The sequence below is a fragment of the Hyalella azteca genome, unplaced genomic scaffold (assembly GCF_000764305.2).
Source record: "Hyalella azteca isolate HAZT.00-mixed unplaced genomic scaffold, Hazt_2.0.2 contig16743, whole genome shotgun sequence".
NCBI lineage: Eukaryota > Metazoa > Arthropoda > Malacostraca > Amphipoda > Hyalellidae > Hyalella > Hyalella azteca.
Window position 1 is genome coordinate 148,318 of NW_025946552.1, and position 24,541 is coordinate 172,858.

General features: G+C 39.6%; 2 protein-coding genes across 2 annotated transcripts in view; both read left to right on the forward strand.

Moving 5' to 3' along the window:
- Positions 1-8,590, forward strand: part of LOC108683317 — an 11,564-nt gene extending 2,974 nt beyond the window's left edge. The window contains exon 2 of the mRNA XM_018172622.2: positions 4,535-8,590. Coding sequence (XP_018028111.1) covers positions 4,763-7,909 — 3,147 coding nt within the window. The 5' untranslated portion in view covers positions 4,535-4,762 and the 3' untranslated portion in view covers positions 7,910-8,590. The remainder of the gene's footprint in view (positions 1-4,534) is intronic.
- A 1,367-nt stretch (positions 8,591-9,957) lies between these two features.
- LOC108683312 (fumarate hydratase, mitochondrial) lies at positions 9,958-23,165 on the forward strand. The gene is made up of 11 exons (XM_018172616.2): positions 9,958-10,363; positions 13,981-14,121; positions 14,643-14,810; positions 15,126-15,251; positions 15,700-15,855; positions 16,420-16,596; positions 20,389-20,511; positions 21,714-21,832; positions 22,118-22,167; positions 22,304-22,365; positions 22,979-23,165. The coding sequence occupies exons 1-11, from the start codon at positions 10,265-10,267 to the stop codon at positions 23,108-23,110; spliced, it is 1,353 nt and encodes a 450-aa protein (XP_018028105.1). The 5' UTR covers positions 9,958-10,264; the 3' UTR covers positions 23,111-23,165.
- The last annotated feature ends 1,376 nt before the right edge of the window (positions 23,166-24,541 follow it).

The following is a 24,541-nucleotide window of genomic DNA, read 5'->3' on the forward strand; positions in this document are numbered from 1 at the left end:
TACCAAATACACCTGGAGGTGTATTTGGTCTGTCTCTTATACACATCTTTATAACTGATATTTGACACACTTTTATCTGTCCAATTGATCTGAAATTTTGCACACTTGTGTGAAGTCGGAGGCAATGCATGAATCAATTGACAGAATAAATAATTTTGAAAAATAATTTTTATATATGAAAAAAAAAATTTGAAAAATATTTTTTTAATATTCAAAAATAAAATGAGAGATTCATTGCACATCTGTAACATTGGAGACACTGGATTCTTTAAAGTGTTGTCTTTTTTTAAAGATAGTGGATTCTTTAGAAGTGTTGTCTTTGAAAAGTATTTTTTAAACTTATATTACTAGATCTCCTGTGAACTAGTCACACAAATTACTAAAATCGGCGACAGGCCAAACTTTGCCTATTTTTCAGCCCTGACGTTACTATACCAATAAAAAGATATATTATAACATTGTATTCTTATGCACTTCAGATGCAGTTCCTCTTCACTAGGTTGCAGTATATGAAAAAGACTTGTGACAACATAGTGCTACATTAATGCAGTATTGTCAATACAGTAAATGCTTCTATATACAATACTACAAATGTTTTATTTACTGCCATTGCTATACTCTTATCTTGCTTGTGATGTGAGCGTCGTCCAAGACATAGTGTCTTGCTTGTGATGTGAGCGTCGTCCAAGACATAGTGTCTTTCTTGTTTGTGATGTGAGCGTCGTCCAAGACATAGTGTCTTTCTTGCTTGTGATGTGAGCGCCATAATCGCCATGTGAGTGCTGTCAAAGTCGTTAGGTGAGCGTCATGCTCGCCCTGCAAGAACGGTAGGCATGACGTAAGATTTGGTTGACGCACGCGCATTCATCGAGACGGCAACGAAGATGAAAACGATGGAGTGGGTAACGATCGAAGACGGTCAGCGCGGAGGCCGTTCTGCTCAACTTGATGAAGAATGTTGAAGAAGCAGCTGTTGGTGCATCACAAGCCTGGTCTGGCACTCGCATTTGTAAAATTGAACGCTACGATATAAATGAGCAATAATATGTCATGAGGTGGGTTTGGAGGATCCATCGTGGGCTGGGACTGCTACGTCCGGAACAAATACTTAAGGATACTAAGGATACTCTGTAATCATGTCGTTACATTCCGAAGCATTAGCTGTCCCATGTCATAACATTATGATGCTCCGGCCTCACCATGTCATAACATTGCAATGCTCTAGCCGTCCCATGTCATAACAAGCTGCCGTATGAGATATTGCAGTAGATATTGCGTAGGCTGCCGTATGAGATATTGCAGTAGATATTGCGTAGGCTGCCGTATGAGATATTGCAGTGCACGAAAGTAGCAGAGAAAGTAGAAAGAGATCTTGCAGTGTATCTTCTTGCTTTACCACCGAGATGGTAAAAGTTCAGTAAGGCATCAATTCAACGTCGAGTTTTTACATCACTTCTCTTTAACTTCACTTGTTTGTTTGGCTGTCCGTCTGCTATAAATCTTATAATCGAAATTTAACACACTTCTACTTATCCTATCGATCTGAAATTTTGCACACTTGCGTAAAATTGGAGACAATGCATGAATCAAATTACAAATAAATAATTTTAAAAATTAACATTTTTTTCAATATTGAAAAAATTGAAAAAATAATTTTGTCAGTTTGATGCAAATTCTAGGCGTGAAAATGTGAAATACCTTCACCACTCCGTATCCACATTTTTCTATATAGGTATCCGTTATCTGTAGTGTTGGATAGCTATCAAGACTTCATTAGATACGTAAACTGACACTTAAAACAAATATATGTCTGTATAAGCAAAGATTTCGAAAGAAAAGCACAAATCTACCCGAGAAAGATTTTAGATGAGGCGATTTCAATTTTTCAGGAGAGTCGAATAAGTGAAATGGATTGAAGAAATAGAAGTAGAGGCTATACATTTTTTTTATAATGAATCCCTCGCTCTCCCATCGCATATTTTTCGTATTGAGGGTACGATCCTGCGCCGCATGACACATTCTCATGCAGTTTAATGCAAATCATAACCTATAAATATTTTTATTGAAGAAGTCACTGCACAAAATTATAAAAAATTTTCCTTTTTTGTATAGGTAATTTTGAAACTTCTTCACTTACTTATCAGGGGCAGGCTGATACTTGCCCGGTGTCTTTACTTCAGCTTAAAAAATTCTTGAACGCCATGCTTCCGACTCACTCAGTTTTACTCTTATGTACGCCAAAACTTTATTCTTATTTACGCCAAAATTTTCGCGAAATGAAAACCTAAAAGCCAAGCTCAGGGTACCCACACAGTGGAAGCAGGTTGCCAGCGTGCTGGTAACCTGCTCAGGCTGGCGCCTGAAATTGAAATAAATAGGCCTGGCGCTGGCCTATTCGTACAGGTTTTCACTGTGAACACTTACATTATTATCCTATGTTCATTCTTGTGGCCGGTTTGGAGCAGGTTGCCCGCGCGGGCTAACCTGCTTTCACTGTGTGGGTGCCCATTCAGATCGAGGTCAAGATTTCTTTTTGATCTCTAATGACTCACAGCCTATAGTAACTTCTTTCTCTGTTGAACCTATTTCAGTGGCATATTTGTCGTGCACTTCGTAGTATTAGGACGAACGGTTATTTGTGACTTACAAGCAGGAATAAAGAGTCTTGCCTGCAATNTATAATCCACCACGCCTGCTTATAGCCATCGGTGCGCATTTCTTAATTTTATTTGAGAAGAAACCACTGGGGAGCGACACAAAACAGGACCACCACCATGCAGTCCGGTCCTGTAAGCCTGCATCATCATGCGGTGCCCCGACGCCTGCACCAGCATCATCACAATAAAACCACAATATCATAAAATATATCAATAATATTACTAAAGATTTAAATTTTCCTTATTACAATTTCGATTGAAGACCAAAGAATGGATTTGATTGATTATAGCATTTATATGGGCTTGATTATTATTTTAATGTTAGAATGCTGTTAACCCAAATTCCGTCATTCTCGTTATTGCATTAATATACGCGGATAGTGCAATATACTAGAGTATATAAATGTTATATACTACTGGAGTCGAACGACATTTTTCGCTGTCGCCAGCACGATCAAAAAGAAGTTTCCTGAATGACATTTTAACGTTTCGGATAAGCATTATTCAATTATGACTTAAGATGAAGGCTATGCAACCTCCGAAATTTCTAGATTGTGAAATGAGTGAAAACATTGGGTATTGTGGACGTTACTGGAAAATTAATGAATAAGATTACTTGGTAGATAATTTCCCTGAGTACAGGTGGAGATGTGGCTGACAGATGCAAAAGTCTAACCTGCGGTTTCGATACCCCAATTCCAGTCACGGGAGTGGAAATAAATAACATTTTAATTTAATAAGATCTACTGTTTTCTTCATGTGGTAGCATCGTCTGTGCAAATGCTAAGCACTTTAATTGTTCGAACTTCAACCATTTGACTTACGGCGCTAACCATGCGGCTGAAAATATGGTGATTTGCCGCGCATCTATAGCAATGTATGGGCTTTGACAGCACCTACAGCAATGTATGGGCTTTGGCAGCACCTGCAGCAATGTATGGGCTTTGATTCATTCATTAAATAATATGTTAGATTCCTATATATAGTATGCCGATTTTGTTGGATTTATCTATGTTTTTGAGTTTACATATTAGTTATTGATGATCTACTGATTAGAATAACATCAACACCTGTAGAAAGTTTATTTATACTCGAAATTTGCTATGTGAAGCAGAGACTATAAGAACAAAAAGTTACGTTTTATATTGGGCCATGTTTTCTTCATTTAGCCATATCTCTGGACCATATCTCTGGACCATATATGTCTGGACCTCTGGATCATATGTTTTTAGCCATATCTCTAGACATATACAATCAGTCAATACTTGATTTAGGGTTTTTATGAAACTCGCTTCGTAATTGTGGGGATGCAAACAACTTCTGTGTAATTCCTTCACTGTCTGAATTTTTGATGATTTTTCGATCAGGCGCGATATGACAGGATCGTGGACGCTTGATGATTATTTACTTTATGAAAGTAAATATATTTTTTATTGTTCTAATTTCTATTTGAAGAGGGGAATAATATCTTAGATCGGCGTCATTTTTTATAAAATGTATGGCATCCAGTCTTAAGTAATTCTAAATATCTGTGCAGAAGAAATACTCTAAAATTAGGAAACGTGTGTAGGGATATTTGTTAATTTAACGAAGTTACGCTATTGAAAAAGATGTATTTTTACAGCCTTATGTGGACGAATAAAATATGTAAAAAATATAACTCAGTACTCGCAGCAGTGAGTGACAGAGAGCGCATTTTCTCGTCAACGAAAACTTGAGGTCACGGACAGACGGACGGACAGACAGACGGACGGACATGGCGAGCACAATAGTGCATTTTTCCATAAATAAGAAAATGCGCTAAAAAGAATGATTATTTCTGAAAAATGATTTCCCATTTGAACATTATTAACGAGGTAATTTTTGTCACTTTACAGAGTTACGCGAGATCAGCCACGCCTGCACCGCACCTCGCCACGGCCGCCCCTATGACCCCTCACCGAGAGTGACTCAGCGTTTCTTCATGTTGATATGAGCAAGCTTTTGATGTAAGGTTATCAACGCGTTGCAAACCAAGCGTGTCGTGATTCCTGCAGAAGTAGATATTGCTTGTGTATGATATTGCTTATCAAGAAGTAGATATTGCTTATCAATATTGAGCAAGCATGGATAAACAAAACGGACCCTTGGAGCTCACTACGAACTCCGCACCCCGACCTCGCTCTAGGCCACAGCTCAAAAAAGTATCCCATGAAGAACTGCAAGCCTTAGCCAGTAAATCAATTCCAGCCGTCAAACCTTTGAATATTTTTAATCAAGACAACTTGAGGCCACCACATTCAGATACGATGAACTACATTTCGAATTATTTTCCCGTAAATCCGCAACCTGCACTATACAAGAACAGAAATGCGGCAAATTTGCCTTATACGCATGTACGTGAACCGGATATTACTACCGGTTCACCCAATACTACACTTAGTATGGCGTTTCCAACTACTGCCAATTGGCCACAACCTCAATCCAGCTCACATGCCAGCTCAACCCATTGCTCAACCATTGCTCAACCCATTGCCAGCTCAACCCCTACCCTAGACCAATCGCTATCTTCCTCGAATTCAGGTGCCTCCATTCCTAGCACAATCCAGAATATTAATATCGCAACTGCGACAAATTTGTCACAAGCTCCACTGGATTTACACTTCAGAGTTCCAAACACGGTTCATTCCAACATGAGCCAAACTTCACAGAGATTTGCAAATCCTTCATACAATTCACATACAATATCACCAAGTATGATCACACACAATCTGAACAGCTTTTCATATCCTCATAAAACTGTGGCCAATCCATGCTCTGGTTTGCCAGATATACCATCTCAACAATCAAATAAACATTTTCCAATATACCCTCCAAATGTGATGCTTGGACCGACCGGAACGATGCACTACGGTGATAGGATGACAATGGCTCGCCCAAGAATAAATCAAGGATATCTTAGTCCTTTTGAAACCCCTTTACATCAAACGCGTCAACAGGCTAATGGATTTTACGGAAATAACATTTGTACTCCTCCAATGCATGGACTAAATAACCTTACGAATTCAGTATGTTCGCCTTACGACTATACCCGCAATTTTTACGATTTTCGTCAAGCGCCCCGAACACCGTTCCACATTCCTCGCCCGGCGTTACCAACGTACGAGCAGAACGTAGGTCTAGCATCGCCGTTCAATGCAAGCCAGAAAACTGCTCGACTAAGTCAGAGCGCCATGTCGTTTTCATCAACAGTACCATCTCCACAATTGGATGTGAACGATTGTAGTTCTATTGGGGCTAAAGAAAAGCAGCCGAATATTTCTCAGACATTTGAAACTATGATATCGCCACTCAAAGGATCTTCGATGAATGTGTTCGACGAATCGATGCGTCCTTTGGATCTAAGGTCGTCAATGGCGATGTCGCCGCTGAATCACAATCACCTACCCGGACAACATGGCCCGACACGTACATCGACTCCGAAACTTACCAACAACAATCAGTTCCAGAAAAATGAACATCATCTGAACACATTACAAAATGTTGAACCACGTTCACAAGACAACAAATATCGGATAAAAAAGAAAAACGATAATTTCCTACAATCACATCCACCCTATCAACCCTATCGCTATCAACACTACCGCCATCAACGTCATGAATATCCCGCAAGTCAATCTCTTCAAAAATCCTATCAAGAACCTGGCATGACACAGAACCTAGAAATCGCTTCTCATCTGGCATTCCAGCAGCAACCAGCGCAAGTTAACGAGGGAAATGTCGATCGGCCCATTTGGCACTCACAAGGCATCACGTCGTCAGCAATTGAAGCCAGCATTCCAGAAAATTCTTCAACCGCGGATAATCAAGCACAGAACAAAAATACTATAGATGATCTCCGTAATTTCCGCCGAAACGTTGAACCACGTCACATAGAACAAGGCCTATTCGAAACGAGGAAGAAAAAATACCAAGAAGATCATCTGCATTCAAAGAACGTAACAGAACCGCTGCACCAAATTCTGCCGGAGGAACTTGATAAACGGCAGGTTTCCCCAGGGCAAATTTTCCACGATTCCCTAGTAAATTGTCAACAGGTGCCTCACTTATCCATTTCGAGCTCGGAAGTGCAAACGCGATATGTGGAGCGTCCATCGGAGCAAATGGTACTAGATCAAGGTATGGCTGAAGTGATACCCAAACAGCCTCGCATTCCAAACAAGTCTAAACTTGTAACACTTAACAAAACATTAGAATTTAAACCAAGAAACATGAAGTCCGCTCCTCCAAAACCAAGAGCACCGAAAAAAACGACGATTCAAAAACCAAGAATGCCAAAGAAGAGTAGAATTTTTCAAGCAGGAATAACGGAGGAAGCAGCCAAAATTAATCAACACGAACCTGGCTCCGTTTCTAATCAACCTTCAACAGAATCCACGGAGGGTCAAGACTCAACACAGCTCGAAGATTTAATACAAAATGCTCTCCTAGAGTTACAAAACAATTGTAGTTCGAGTCAGAATCAGTCGTTAAACAGCCGAAAGAAACCAGCTCCTCCAAAACCAACAGCGCCAAAGAAAACAACCATTGAAAAGCCAAGAATGCCAAAGAAGACTACAATAACACGAGCAGAAATAACGGAGGAAGCAGCCAAAACGAAACAGCACGAACCTGGCTCCGTTTCTAATCAACCTTCAACAGAATCCACGGAGAGTCAAGACTCAACACAGCTCGACGATTTAATACGAAATGCTCTCCTAGAGTTACAAAACAATTGTAGTTCCCTACAGGACGAACTATCAATTGATGAAGCTCCGAAGTCAGTCGAATTGGAAAGAAATGTTAAATCTCTTTCTTCGCCGAACGATTCCAATCTTGCAAATATGGAGAAGTATCCAGTACTTCGTGAAATTTTGATTGGAAATGTAACAGAATACAGACCTCAATCTTCCAGTGATAGCTTAAGTTTGAAAAATTCGACCCAGGAAAAGGATGAACCATGGCAGGTTGAAGTGGTGTTCGTCGGGAACAGCAATTCTAGTGCAAACGAGGAGAACAAAGGTGTGGATGGTGACGATCCATTTTGTCGGTCAAATGACCGTCATGATGAATGTTTACTAGAGTACGACATTGATGTCCATCAGATTGAAGATCAATTATCGAAGGCTGTAAACAACGAGGCTATAACTGATCTCATTCTTCCTCATTGCTCTTCAATTATGTCTCCTTTGTCACTGCCTGATACTCCGTCTCAAACTGAGATGGAGAACTGAAATCGAAAGACTGAAGAAATCGAAAGTCCAGCTTCTTGGCGAACTTGAGTTTATTGGCCTTTGCAAATGAGTCGTAGGTCCATGTGAAATTGTACATCTTTTCATGATTTGTCTAGTACTTTTATTTCATCATGATGGAAAATACTTACTTGAACTATATCAAAGGAAATATCGAATTATTCAGCGCACTAAAGCTGATTTGACATGGATATAAATTTTACATCCCCGTTATCTTAATCACCCAATTTGACCCGTCACCTTAATCTAGATTTTATGAGACTGCTCGAATCTAACAAAATTCGAAATTTCAGAACATAGATTTAAAGAAAGCAAAGAATAAGACGAAGAAAATTTCAGTATTTATGATGCTGTACGAAATGTATACATTTAGTTTCCGAAATTGAGCCTGAGGTAAAGAAAATATTGTAGGAACTAACAATCTAGGTAACGCTCAAAAGTAAGGTTTCTTTTTAAGGATTAGAACTGTACGTTACGTTTTTACAATAAAGTATTGGAGTTGACGTTAACCTAAATTTATTGCAATAGTCTTAAAGTCCAAAGTATCACTGATGTCACAGTTCTCAATAAAATGCAATTATTCCTACCCGAATTGCAGCAGGTTGTCTCTGTCTACATTTGTTATGCGCCAGTATACAAGAAGTCAATATATTATTTTATCAATGGAAACTGTGTTTAGCTTCATCCTAACTAGAAGTTATATTAGGGAATCCCCTATAAGTAAAGCATGTCCCACTCAGAATGAACATTTCTTGACAACTCTGTATTGGCCCCGATGTCCGTGTTGGGATATGCCGATCGGGTTGTGGTATCTTGGTTGAACCATGTTGTGGGTAGCCGAATGTTTCTGCGGGTTTCTGGCGAGCGTCGCTGGCTGACTAGGTGAAAAGCAGAAACCGTAGATTCGTGAAAATGATGATACCGCACCCATTACGATCGACTAGTTCGAAGCTGAAGATGGCGGGAGAGGCTGCAAGTTCATCCTGTTGAGTATATCTGGAATAAACGCCCGTAGAAGCGTACGAGGCTTCAGTTATACGAGGCAGCTCCGACAGCACAGTTAGTATGCAAAGCGATAAGGTGACATACATAAGAAGAGGGAGAAAACTAAAATGGCATATTAAGGCAGGGTATGCTTACTTGCATAGAGCATAAAATATGTCTATATACGGCAGATGAGGAAGGGGATCTTACCTTTACCGTTGCGAGGAGGTAGAAATGACAGCTATTTACTTTGCCATAGGGAAACAACATGTAGGGTAAAATAACTTTATATTATGGAAAGGTGCAAGTCGTTTTCCGCGAGGAAGAGAACATCAACATCCTTGGTCAACATCTTTGGTATCCAGACATCTTGAATGTTCATCGGCGATTTCTGGAATTAAATGAAAATGCAAAACTTTTTCAAGCCGTTGACTAAATTAACAGTCAGCCATTTTTGGTAAATTTGAGGTTCAATAATGACAGGCTGAAAATATTAATGCAGAGATACATCTGGGAGAGCGGCGCTGCATGACTTTAAAGAGATTATGTATGGCCTTGCAGGCCTTGGCTTAGCTCCGTGTTTGCAACGAAAAGGAACGTGGTAGGAAAGACTTTTTAATCGCATTAGAAGATTGGAGAAAGATTATTCGATTGTAAAATTATTCTGATGCCATTTATCCAGTCATTGGTAATGTTTGAAGCCGTGAATGTTGAAGCCGTGTGACAATACTCGATTCACGAACTTGACACAAGTCGTATGATAAATATGTATAGGATTTTGTCTCATCAATTATTCTTAGTGCTGTACAAAAATAATTAAAACATGATTTTTTTCAACAAGCGTGACTGATGTGGAAAAAAGGAAAAAGATTGTGACGAATCAGACAGTAAATTAATTTCAACTTCTATAATATCTTAGAAATTAGAGACCCATTATTGTACCAATTTATTATTGACAGTTTTATTAAGGTTGTTAATTCGCAAGAAAAATTTCACGAGATAATTGGTAGCTTTCCCGTATTTTTTAGAAGAATATTGACTCCTAGAGGAATTCTGATCCTGCTCCATAGTCTTATGGACCAATATATGAAAAAAAAAACAATCTGAAGAACCGGTTAGGGTTACCACTGTAAAAAGAAAAGACTAGTTGCCATGAGTAAAATCAGAACCGACAACATTATTTGATTGTTGGCAGCTTGAGTTGACAATAACAATGCAGTTGGTGAACCTGACACCGCGATCAGCTGTTGCCGGCCAGTGTTGATGGTGGAAACTTAGCGTGATCAGGTTAACCTTCAATCCGAGTTGCTTTGGCTGTGCAAAGTTCGCTTTTGGTCCTGAAACGCTAGAGATATGGCATCGCCTTTAGTTATCCCCACGCGCTTGGCACAGTGTGTGCGGGGATTTGTTGCTGGTTATCCGGCACGCTGCATCTCTACTGCGTCTACAATGGTGATTACTTATATTTTTATAATGTTTATTAGCGTCGCTACACTAGACGGTAAATGAGTGTAGGTCCCAGACTTTCACTTGAATAATTCATCTTATAGGATAATTTTTTGGAGTAGTACTGATTGTAAACTTTAATTTTAAAAACAATGTGTAATATGCAAGTTTGCTTTTACTTGTGAAGTTGTGGAATTTCAAGTCATATGATGAGAATTTTCATTTTGCTAAATTCACAAATATCTAGGTAGCCTACTCATAACTGACAAACCACAAAATCAACAGAAGTGACCAGTGATTGAGATAAGAACTAGCTCAGAATTGGAATTTTTATACTTAGGATAAAATTGCATCTTCATAGTGACAAAATTCTTATACAGTTTGAATCTTGCAATTTGATCTGCATAGTCAAGACTAGATAGTGTAGGTATGTTCAAAAAATTTTCCTTTCATTGTAATGAAAACTATATTAACTATACATCTGGAAAGTAAAAATATCATAAATGTAAGTAGAATACAAATAGTAGTACCACTGTGCAGAGACCACAGTTCACCACACTCAGGATGATGTATGTTTTCGGTGAATTTTCCCGCACATTTTTACTTTTTTTAAGCTATTGCTGTGCACAGTTGGTGCAATGTAATGAAAATTGATTCTCTTCGCGCACATGTTCGCGCAATCCCAGCCATCAATTCTACGTCGCGCTGCCGCGCACGAGCAGTTTGTGTAGGAACAGACATAATACTCACATTACTGATTACTCAGTACAGTATGCCTATAATTATCTTTCAATAATATATGATTTTTCTTGATACAGAAATTTGATGAATGAGAAATCTAGAACTTTATTTTAGAAGAAATTTTCTCCAAAGTCAGATGGCAATACTGAACACCATCTGTTTACATTTCGTATGTATAATAGCCGCAGTTTACGATTACCGTACGTTCCGTATCCGACAAGGCGGACAAGCGGAAGAGTCAGAAGTAACCCGGACATGTCTTACATTTTATTATTGTCAGTTCCATAGTTCGACTCGCGTAGTCAATATACTCGCGTATATTGTCGACTAAAATAGTAGAACTATTTTAGCTTTCTAAAGTACGGCGCATGGCGCATTTTTTTCCCAGCATAAGACGGCGCACCGCGCAGGTCGTTAAAATGACAAAATAAATTCCCGCGCACCTGGCACAACTGAACAATAATATATAACAATAACATAAACTATTCACATTTGCAACCAGGGTGTTTCCAATTCATCAAAAATGATAATGTACATTTACAATTTGACACAGGTGATCAATGGTCAGAGAATTCATCAATTTAAATTTACAGGGTTGAACAATATTCTTCAGATGACATTAGTTGATCAAAATGCAGGTTCAAGGTAGTAATATCAATTTATTAACGACATTTCGAATGTAACAACATTTATCTTCAAGTTACAGGAAGCACTGAATACAGAAATCTTGATGGGAATAAGCACATGATACAAGTAAGCAGTATACAAGAAAATTTGGAACTGTGAAAATAATTCCAAAACAATCTCAAAGCTTAGAAAATCAGGTACCGTAAAATGAGGTAACTTAGACTACTTTTTTTTTTAAAATGATGCCATTCTTTTACCAGCTAAATTAAATTTAAATTGAAACGTGCAAAATACAGGTCTGTACTCTAGGTTCACTCACCATAAATTGCTGGCTCCTGCCTCTCATAGTTTTTATGTAATTTCAAAAAAAGTGATGGTCTTTGTTACCCCAGCTCCTGGGGTATCTCAGACTGGAGGGTAAAATCAATTATATTTTTTTGGTAAAATAAGTCCAAATAACTCCAGGTTTTGGTGCATAGTAGTAGAACTCTTCTAGTTACATATGCAAATGACAAATTTGAGGAAAGTGTCATAGTTTTCAAATGGGGAGTGCTGCCCCCCAATGGGGGAACTTGGACCACCTAATGTCAGCTGTGAAGGGGTAATATTGACTGGCTTGGAAATTAAGTTGAAATTACCATATATAAGACTCTGTAGAGTCTGAAACATAAAGAAAAAACATTAACTGGTGTATCGAACATGATATATGTTATATATGGTAATTTTAAATTAATTTCCAAGCCGGTCTATGTTACCCCGTCAGGGCTGACATTAGATGGTCTAAGTTCAACCATTCTGGGGCGGCGCCCCTCATTTGCAAACATTGACACTTTCCTCAAATTTGTCATTTGCATATGTAACTAGAAGAGGTCTACCACAATGCACCAAAACCTGAAATTATTTTACCAAAAAATAAGAAAAATTGGAGAGGGTTCTATGACAGGCTTCAAATAATAGCTCATTTCTGTGAGTCACATTTTTCATTTTTCAACCTATTAGATATGCATAATTTTTTATCTTTCTATTGTGTTACGTAGCCTCAGTATTAGGCCTTTAATGCCCATTGACAAAATTTTTCTATGTCTAATAGTTTTTGAGTTTTGGGGGTTTTTGTTAAAAAAACTAAAAGTGGTCTAAGTTACCCCGGGAGTCTAAGTTACCCCATTTTACGGTAGTTATGAGATGGATAGATGGAGTCCAACCCATAGAGAAGGGCTTCAGCTAACATCGGTCAGATTATGTCAGGCCACTGCAGGATGATGATGCTGGTGGGTTCCTCCAGCACAGTGCAAGTGACAGTCTCGTTGTGATGGAGTGTCACAAGAACGTTGTCGAGAGTGTCACGAGGCCTTTTGATTTCATCGCGGATCTTGAGATGAAGTTGCTTGATTGTGATGCTATGAGACCTGGTCTGGTTGCGAGCTTGTCTCAGGTGGCAGGATAAACGGCTGCTCAAAGTTGTAGTCGTTACTACAATTACTCTAGCTGTCATGCTCATCTCTCTACTGAATTATACTGTACCTATATAAGCATTTCTGTTCATTCTAGCTGTCATGCTCATCCCTCTACTGAATTATACTGTACCTATATAAGCAGTTCTGTTCATTCTAGCTGTACTCTACTGAATTATACTGTACCTATATAAGCAGTTCTGTTCGTTCTAGCTGTCATGCTCATCCCTCTACTGAATTATACTGTACCTATATAACCAGTTCTGTTCATTCTAGCTGTCATGCTCATCCTTCTACTGAATTATACTGTACCTATATAAGCATTTCTGTTCATTCTAGCTGTCATGCTCATCCCTCTACTGAATTATACTGTACCTTTATAAGCATTTCTGTTCGTTCTAGCTGTCATGCTCATCCCTCTACTGAATTATTAGACGTGCCATCAGCAAGGTTGTTCCATGGATATGCTTGTGTATGATTAGGAAACCACATCCATTTCATTCTTTCAATTTCTTGAAAAATATCAAGTCACTAATTTTACATTTTAAAGAGGAAGGAATATCAAATAAACAGAAGTAGAAAGGGGAAAAACTGCTCGCAAAAAGAATTAATTTAGAGTGTCAAGAACTTTCTCTGATTTCTTTTAAGCAACCAATCAATTATAATTACAAGCCTGCAATGAAGCTGGCAAAGAAATTCTCTGTCTTCTGTGTGGAGTTTAATTTATTTGTGATAATTTTGTTTATTTTTATCTTTCATAAAGTGAAATATGCACAGGAGGTTATTCATACTTTTTGTTCACAGAATATGTGCAGCAAAGATGGTTTCCGCAAGGAGCAGGACAGCTTCGGAGAACTGGATGTGCCAAACAACAAGTATTATGGAGCTCAGACTGTGCGCTCCACCCTCAACTTCCCCATTGGAGGACCTGATGAAAGAATGCCAGTGAGGAATTTTGAAAACAAATTTTTTAATAGTTATTAGGTTGTTCTACATGTATGAAGATAGCTGGATATTTGTGATTGTATGTTTCTCACAAGTATATTGCTTTCAATTTACATGGATGGCTATTCTGCTATTCAAATTTCACTAATTAATTAATTAATTAAATTAAATTAATAAATTAAATTAATTAATTAATTTCTCCCAAGATCTTCTGAGAAATTTTATCATTTATCTTAGTGTAAATTTTTATGAAGTTTTGCTGGTTCAATTTTTATTCATTGTTTGATTATCATTTATGAGGTTTTAAATAAGTACTACTGAGACTTCCTTTCAACTTTATGTGAATCCAAATTTTAAAACATTGTGTTAAATTTCATTAAAAAAAACATTGTGTTAAATTTCATTAAAAAAAGACTATTTCATTAAAAGACGAAGTGGAATAGTTGGTATTTTTAATCAAATGAATTTTTATTGGCCATGTGCTTCATTTAGATTATGGTATTAATGTATGTGATCTTCAGAGGCCTGTGATAAAAGCATTTGGAGTGCTGAAGAAAGCTGCTGCTGAAGTCAACAAGGAGTTTGGCTTGGACCCAAAGATTGCAGATGCAATTTCCCAGGCTGCTGATGAGGTCATCAGTGGCAAACTCTACGATGAAGGACATTTTCCACTCGTCATTTGGCAGACAGTGAGATTTTCTCCTTTCACTTCTGTGACATGCAGCACTTCAGTGCATTCAGCTGCATGAACTTGCAACTCAGCTGCATATAGAATTGTTTATTGCGATCCAAGCTCATAAAGTGAACATTATTGGCTAGTTCTTGTAAATGTTCTATTACATTTTTTTTAACTGAACCTATTGCAAATTAGAAATGGTTTCAATTGAGATATTCTGACACTGTCATTTTTGAGAACTAATATTCAAATTTTATTATTTAATGATTGTAATCAAGGTTATTACTAAAAACTATTATATCATTAAAACTTCAAGTAATTTGTACAGGGCTCAGGCACCCAGTCAAACATGAACACCAATGAAGTCATTGCTAACCGTGCCATTGAGATCTTGGGGGGCGTCCTGGGATCCAAGTCTCCTGTGCACCCAAACGACCATGTCAACAAGAGCCAGGTACGCACGACTCCCTGAGTCAACAAGAGCCAGGTACGCACGACTCCCTGAGTCAACAAGAGCCAGGTACGCACGACTCCCTGAGTCAACAAGAGCCAGGTACGCACAACTCCCTGAGTCAACAAGAGCCAGGTACGCATGACTCCCTGAGTCAACAAGAGCCAGGTACGCAGGACTCCCTGAGTCAACAAGAGCCAGGACTCCCCTAGTCAACTAGTCGAATCAAGTTTCTAGTCTAATTGAATCATGGCAAATTCATTTATCTCAATTTTCAGGATATCTCTGTCATATTTGAAAGCTTTTGCTGTGTTTTAAGTGCAAATCTGAAAGAAATTTCTATGCCAGCCTATTATATATTTTAGTCGAATTTTTGGAATGAAATTCTGATAACTACAAGTTGTAAAAGAAACTACGGTATTTGTTGTCAAGAATAGATTGTTTATTGCAGAGTTCTAACGACACGTACCCCACCGCGATGCACATCGCTGTGGCCGTTGAGATCCACCAGACGCTCCTCCCTGGCCTCAGGAAACTCCGCGCCGCCCTCGACGACAAAGCACAAGAGTTCAAAGACATCATCAAAATTGGCAGAACTCACACTCAGGTTTGTTGCCTGCTGTCATTGTGTTTTATGCTCGTGCTCATAAATCACACTGTAAATACACGTCATCAATAACCATTAACTTCATCACAAACTACGCTTTTGACACACATCATCACAAACCATTTTGTAAACATACTTCTTGCGCCCTGGACGCCAAAGCACAAGAGTTCAAAGACATCATCAAAATTGGCAGAACTCATACTCAGGTTTGTTGCCTGCTGTCATTGTTTTTTATGCTCGTGCTCATAAATCACACTGTAAGTACACGTCATCAATAACCATTAACTTCATCACAAATCATGTTTTTGACGCACGTCATCGCAAATGGTGTAAATGTAGACATGCCTCGCACGCTACAGGACGCCACGCCACTATATCACTTATAACACTAGTGTGGCTATAACAGTAACGCCACAGGACGCCACGCCACTGACACTGGGGCAGGAGTTCAGCGGTTATGTGCAGCAGTTGGACTAAAAGTAACGCCACTATATGCCACAGTAACGCCACTATATGCCACAGTAACGCCACTATATGCCACAGTAACGCCACTATATGCCACAGGACGCCACACCGCTGACCCTGGGGCAGGAGTTCAGCGGGTACGTGCAGCAGTTGGACTTTGGCATGGCGCGGGTGGAGGCCTGCCTGCCCCGCGTGTACCTGCTGGCGGCGGGGGGCACCGCCGTGGGCACGGGGCTCAACACCAGGGTTGGCTTTGCCGAGAAGATCGCAGCTAAGGTCTGCAGTCTTGTATACTTGTATACAGGCTTCTATACTTGTATGTTATGGCTTCTGTACTTGTATGTTATGGCTTGTATACTTGTATGTTATGGCCTCTATACTTGTATGTTATGGCTTCTATACAGGCTTGTATACATGTATGTTTTGGCTTCTGTACTTGTATGTTATGGCTTCTATACAGGCTTGTATACATGTATGTTTTGGCTTGTATACATGTATGTTTTGGCTTGTATACTTGTATGTTATGGCNGACTGTACTTATTACTGAAATAGCGTCTCATTTCAGGTCATTTTGTGACCAGCTTTTATTCTTCTATGAGTTTTGGTACAAAACCATTTGTGTTTGTGTGTGTGTGTTCCCTAGCATTAGTTGCTTAGCAGATTCATTTTCTTTTTCTAACGGTTTCCCTAACTTGGGATATTTTTACCATCATTTTATTTCAACTCAATAGTGTAGGCTGCTGAAAGACTCCTTGGGTTGTTTTGGCACTTACGAAATAGTTCGGTTAATTTGAGTACCTATCTTATTTTTATTTATGTGTCATATATAGTGTTAATTATAAGCAGCTATCCTAGTCACACGTTGCAACACTACACCACCCGCTACACGCGACTCCTAGTGTCATATGTTGCAACACTACACCACTCGCTACACGAGACTCCTAGTGTCACATGTTGCAACACGACACCACCCGCTACACGAGACTCCTAGTGTCACACGTTGCAACACTACACCACCCGCTACACGAGACTCATAGTGTCACATATTGCAACACTACACCACCCGCTACACGAGACATGAAATAGCGTCTCATTTCAGGTCATTTTGTGACCAGCTTTTATTCTTCTATGAGTTTTGGTACAAAACCATTTGTGTTTGTGTGTGTGTGTTCCCTAGCATTAGTTGCTTAGCAGATTCATTTTCTTTTTCTAACGGTTTCCCTAACTTGGGATATTTTTACCATCATTTTATTTCAACTCAATAGTGTAGGCTGCTGAAAGACTCCTTGGGTTGTTTTGGCACTTACTAAATAGTTCGGTTAATTTGAGTACCTATCTTATTTTTATTTATGTGTCATATATAGTGTTAATTATAAGCAGCTATCCTAGTCACACGTTGCAACACTACACCACCCGCTACACGCGACTCCTAGTGTCATATGTTGCAACACTACACCACTCGCTACACGAGACTCCTAGTGTCACATGTTGCAACACGACACCACCCGCTACACGAGACTCCTAGTGTCACACGTTGCAACACTACACCTGTCTCTTATACACATCTAGATGTGTATAAGAGACAGGTATATATATAGTATGACGTGCGGGCGCTCACGTTATAGACGAGCAGGCGCTAACGCTGCGTATCATCGATACGTACGTCAAGCCATACTTAATCAAGTCTTAATCGTTTTTCTTGTGGACTAAAAAGTAGAAAATAAAATACTTAAAAAAACTTTTTAAAAAACCACGTTTTTCTTGTGGACTAAAAAGTAGAAAATAAATTATGGTTCGCCCCAAAAAAACGTGGGTCGGGCTGTACGTTTACCATCAAATTTCCAAAATTTAAGTGTTGTGTGCTTTTTGCTTTAATCATAAATCTGCCCGACACTTGTTTTTTTTTTTGGGCCAACCATAATTTATTTTCTACTTTTTAGTCCACAAGAAAAACATGGTTTTTTAAAAAGTTTTTTTAAGTATATTATTTTCTATAGAAAACGACAATGGGGGAACCGGGCATTTTAGGGAGGGAAGGCACGCCTGAGGCTCTAATTTGTCAAAAAAAAAACCTGGCAAAATGGGCTAAATCGGCAAAAAATTTGAAAAAATTGGAAAATTTTATTAACCTAACCTAACCTAGCGCAATTTTTGGGTTTTACATAGGTTTACAATCATTCCCAGATCGATATAGATCATTTCCAGTAAAAAAAATGTTCCGATTTTTCACCAATTTTTGCCTGATTTTTTTTTTCATGAATTAGAGCCTTGGGCATGTCCCCCCCCATAAAACCCCCAGTTCCCCACGGGTCCCCCATTGTCGTGTTCTATAGAAAATATATAAAAAATCTTTTCCGATGCTGACCGCCAAAAACGGATTTCAGATTCTTAGTCTACACCCCAAAAAACATATATAATTAAAAAAAACACCCTTTTTTTGGATGCACTTAATCTAAAGTAATACCGCTATTGTTGCAGGCTATCTATTCAGACTATTCTAACTAAAATAAAATATTTTGGTTGAGACATGGACTGCAGGTGGGTATAGTATAGGAAAATGTTCTGACTGATGGACAAATAATAGAAAATTCACCAAAATGCAGAATTGAACAGGAAAATTTCTAGTTTCATGATTTTTGCATCATAAGCGAGCATAAAAAATGAAGGATTTACATATCTATTTACATCTATACATATCTATATTTACATGTCTTAGGTGCAAGAAAGCACCTAAGACATGTGAATGGGAGATGGAGGGCCTGGAGGGGTTACAATATTATAAAATTGGCTAATGTAAAAAAAATCACTACACAATAAAACTTCAAGACTAACAGTCAAAGGAACTGAACAATAATATATAACAATAACATAAACTATTCACATTTGCAACCAGGGTGTTTCCAATTCAACAAAAATGATAATGTACATTTACAATTTAAAACGGGTGGTCAATGGTCTGAGAATTAATCAATTTAAATTTACAGGGTCGAACAATATTCTTCAGATGACATTAGTTGATCAAAATGCAGGTTCAAGGAAGTAATATCAATTTATTAACGACATTTCGAATGTAACAACATTCATTTTCAAGTTACAGGAAGCACCGAACACAGAAATCTTGATGGAAATAAGCACATGATACAAGTAAGCAGGATACAACAAGAAAATTTGGAACTGTGAAAATAATTCCAAAATAATCTCAAAGCTTAGAAAATCAGGTAATCGCTACATGAGACTCCTAGTGTCACATATTGCAACACTACACCACTCGCTACACGAGACCTCTAGCACGGTAATTGGTAGCGTTTATTACAAGGCAGATAATGTAGCTGCAACAAGTGACGTAATGTGAACGCACCTAGGTTCCTGCACTCGGGAACACTAGTGGTGGCCAGTGCTACTTCTCTTGTAAAAATGAGACCGGGGAACCACAACAATTTTCAAATTATAGTTACTGAGCTACTGGCCTCGTATGTAGGCGCTGCCGACCATGAAAGCGCCTTTAACTCATTACTTCCGGAAGTCGTTGGCCGCAAGTCCCAGGGCTCGAAGAACCTGCTGGGCGGGCGCAGACTCTGCGGTGTCGTCCCACTAGTACGATAATTACGTAGTCGTAGTTAGCATGTGAAAGTTGGCTGTCCCTACTGGCCCCATGTACAGGCGCCAATGAGTCGGTCGCTCATGAGAGTGTGGACGGCTTTCTCCCTTATAAATTCTCTGTAATTTCTAATAATGACATTAAAAAGGTTATCATCATTTTTTAAAATGTGAAATACTTCAAGAGTTGAAAGCTCCAACTTTCTTAAGTCGTCTCATCTGGTTTCTTTACCGTTTTGGATTTTCATGAAATGTTGAAAATTTACCCAATTTTTATAGCTAATTGGGACAAGCTTCTCATTTTGTCTCTTCTCGTCTCGAATAAAATAGAACCAAAATCAGGAGTCTACTATAGTTAAAACTAACTGTTTTTCTTGTTATGTGACAATTATGGAGCTTTAATGATTAATTTTTTGTCTAATAATGTTTAAACACAAATTATGCCGGCAATAATTAACCTTCTGTGGGCAGGTGTCGGAGCTGACGGGCTTACCCTTCAAGACGGCGCCCAATAAGTTCGAGGCGCTCGCTGCCCATGACGCCATGGTCGAGGTTGCTGGTGCCCTCAACGTCGTCGCCTGCAGCGTCATGAAGGTATGGACGTGAGGCTTCCTCAGGCCATGCCTGGGGGCGCAGCGTCACATGAAGGTATGGGCGTGAGGCTTCCTCAGGCCATGCCTGGGGCGCAGCGTCATGAAGGTATTGTCGTGAGGCTTCCTCAGGCCATGCCTGGGGCGCAGCAACATGAAGGTATGGGCGTGAGGCTTCCTCAGGCCGTGCCTGGGGCGCATCGTCATGAAGGTATGGGCGTGAGGCTTCCTCAGGCCCATGCCTGGGGCGCAGCGTCATGAAGGTAATATTGTTAGGCTTCCTCAGGCCCACACCTGGGGCGCAGCGTCATGAAGGTATGGGCGTGAGGCTTCCTCAGGCCACGCCTGGGGCGCAGCAACATGAAGGTATGGGCGTGAGGCTTCCTCAGGCCGGGCCTGGGGCGCAGCAACATGAAGGTATGGGTATAAGGCGCTTGAAGTCTCGCTAGAATTAGGCTCTTCTTTCGTTTTTGTTCTGGATGGAGCCTGGTTTTCTTGTAATCTATCTTCTACTTTCTCTTGCCCTAATACCTTGTCCATTCTCGATTAGGATCGTTCAAAGATAAATCTTTTATTTTCCTCTATTTGACTCTTTACTGATGATAATCTGAGCTTCAGGTCTTCAACTCAAGTGAAACACATATTGCTCTCCTTAGCTTTTATCTGGAACAGAAAATCATTGAGTCATGTCCCATAATTGTTATTTTCATAGAATTATTATACTAAGTTTGGCTTCTTGCCTTCGTTAATTACGGAAACTTGACACGCTTGCAGATAGCCAACGACTTGCGGTTCCTGGCCTCGGGCCCGCGCTGTGGTCTGGGCGAGCTCAGCTTGCCGGAGAACGAGCCTGGCAGCTCCATCATGCCTGGTAAACTACACTAGCCTTATGCGTGATAATTATCAATAATATGATTTATAATAATCCTCTTATCACCACTTATTTGTTGATAAGAGGATGACTTATGTCATCATGCCTGGTACACTACAGTAGCCTTATGCGTGATAATTATCAATAATATGATTTATAATAATCCTCTTATCACCACTTATTTTGTGATAAGAGGATGACTTGTGTCATCATGCCTGGTACACTAGCCTTATGGCGACCTTTGTTGATAAGAGGGATGACTTGTGTCATCATGCCTGGTACACTACAGTAGCCTTANTGCCTTCGTTAATTACGGAAACTTGACACGCTTGCAGATAGCCAACGACTTGCGGTTCCTGGCCTCGGGCCCGCGCTGTGGTCTGGGCGAGCTCAGCTTACCGGAGAACGAGCCTGGCAGCTCCATCATGCCTGGTAAACTACAGCAGCCTTATGCGTGATAATTATCAATAATATGATTTATAATAATCCTCTTATCACCACTTATTTGGTGATAAGAGGATGACTTATGTCATCATGCCTGGTACACTACAGGAGCCTTTTGGCGAACCTTTGGTGATAAGAGGATGACTTGTGTCATCATGCCTGGTGCACTACAGTAGCCTTATGGCCTTTGTTGATAAGAGGATGACTTATGTCATCATGCCTGGTGCACTACAGTAGCTTTATGGCATTCGGTGATAAGAGGATGTCATTTGTCATCATGCCTGGTACACTACAGTAGCTTTATGGCCTTTGTTGATAAGAGGATGACTTATGCCATCATGCCTGGTACACTAGCCTTATAGAATAGAATAGAATAGAAGTGTCGGCGTTGAAGAAATAGGCCCATGGCCTGTTGCCGATTCTTGAACTTTTCGTGACTTGATTCACAAGACAACCCTCACATCGGCTATGATAAGGTGAGCCATGAAAGACGTGTCCCTCATGCTGGTCACTGCCCTCAACCCTCACATCGGCTATGATAAGGTGGGCCATGAATAAACAGTTCTTTTGCTGGTCACTGCCATCATCGTCGGCTACAATAAGGTTTGCTATCTCTAGTCAATGAACTCCTAATTTGTTGCTTCATCTAAATACAGGATTAAATTTTTTCTAACGTGACCCAATTTACTAGCCTAAAGTACAATGGAATGCATGCAAGAAAAGTAATGAGTTATATTCAATTAGTAATTTCTCTCTATTTAAGATTTTAGCTCACCGTTTATATGTGAACCGGAGCAACGGTAAAGCAGAGCGGACCATTGCAGAGTTTAAAGCAGGAACTATACTTTGAAAACTTTTGTACACTCGGTGACCAAATTATTGTAAGATGGCAGAAATTTTTTGATTATATGCGTACAATTTATATCAAATATGCACTCTCTGATCATAAATTGTACGCATATTAGTAGCCAAAGTACACATAGCGGCACATTTTTCGTTTGGGATACGTTGGTCTAGATTGGGAAGCCTTAGGTTTTTGGCTGACAGAGTTACCAACTATTTACGTTAGTACAGCCTCCTAGACGGCTATATTAGGGATTCTCCATGCTGCACTTGAGCCGTTAATAGTCGAATAATATTTGTGTTATTATTTCAGGCGGCAACAATCGCCAAGACCGCCCACAAGGAAGGCACCACGCTCAAGGCGGCAGCTCTGAAGCTCGGTTACCTCACCGAGGAGGAGTTTGACCGCTGGGTCAGACCTGAAGACATGCTCGGGCCCAAGTAATGTTCCCGCTATGAACTTGAGAGACCAACTGAAGGCTTGTGCTACATATCTGGCAGCAAATTGTCTGTAATTGGATCAAGGATTAAAATTCTTGGGATGGTCTGATAGGAGATAGGATGCGAATAATGATAGGAGTTTGACCGCTGGGTCAGACCTGAAGACATGCTCGGGCCCAAGTAATGTTCCCGGTATGAACTTGATTGAGACCAACTGAAGGCTTGTACTACATATCTGGCAGCAAATTGTCTGTAATTGGATCAAGGATTAAAATTCAAGGAATGGATAGGAGATAGGATGCGAATAATGATAGGAGTTTGACCGCTGGGTCAGACCTGAAGACATGCTCGGGCCCAAGTAATGTTCCCGCTATGAACTTGATTGACCAACTGAAGGCTTATACTACATATCTGGCAACAAATTGTCTGTAATTGGATCAAGGATTAAAATTCTAGGAATGGTCTGATAGGAGATAGGATGCGAATAATGATAGGAGTTTGACCGCTGGGTCAGACCTGAAGACATGCTCGGGCCCAAGTAAAGTTCCCGCTATGAACTTGAGTGACCAACTGAAGGCTTATTCTAACATATCTGGCAACAAATTGTCTGTAATTGGATCAAGGATTAAAATTCAAGGAATTACAATTTGAATCACAGTGTTTATCTGTGAAAGTGCGATATTTTTTTCAGTGTTCGTGATATGATTGAAATCAAAATTTATAGTGGAAATATGAGCAGGCTTGTCGAATCGAGTGTTATTCGTCATATGTAAACAGGATATTGGCCGAGATTAAAATCGTTTCAATAGACGCCATCATCAGAAGATAATTACTGTAACTGCATGTAATATCATTGAAAGAAAGGAATTTCATTGTGATACACACGGGCAACAAAAAGATGCTTTTGATGAATCTCTGCTACTGTTCAAACACGCAAAGGACGCGTGAGGTCCGACAAGCATCTGACCTGTAATTATTATAGGTGCATTATTATAGGTGCATGCAATTATTATAGGTGATAGTTTACTTCCTCGGCCTAATCTGCCTGCCAAAAAATTGTAGGAAAGTTTTTGATGTTTGTAAATTGCGATATTTATAATAAAATTCACTATTCCTTGTTTATCTTCCTCATCTCATTAGCGTTTATTAATTGTTGGGTTAATTTTGCAACAAGATATTCTACACTAGCCGTGAATTTTTGGGTAAGTTGATCTTTGTCGAGCCGATGTGCTTTTGGACAGCGTTGTGGGGTGTATAAACTTGCACTAAGCTTAATTAGCAGCAAAATGCGTGGTACAGACCTCTCACTATCTGTGTTGTGGTAGGCATGTCAATGACGACCGTTTTGATTGTTTCATTTCTTCAAATCTCCTGAGTTCAGCTTTGTTTTCAACATCTCAAGTTCCTTCCGGGCTTGCTTCTTGCCGGGAGCTCG

Excerpts from the sequence above, each read along its gene's own strand:
- LOC108683312 (XM_018172616.2), top strand. The coding sequence starts at position 10,265 with ATGGCATCGCCTTTAGTTATCCCCACGCGCTTGGCACAGTGTGTGCGG. Across the intron at positions 15,252-15,699 it reads ACCATGTCAACAAGAGCCAG|AGTTCTAACGACACGTACCC; the intron begins GTACGCACGACT and ends TGTTTATTGCAG. Across the intron at positions 16,597-20,388 it reads CCGAGAAGATCGCAGCTAAG|GTGTCGGAGCTGACGGGCTT; the intron begins GTCTGCAGTCTT and ends TTCTGTGGGCAG.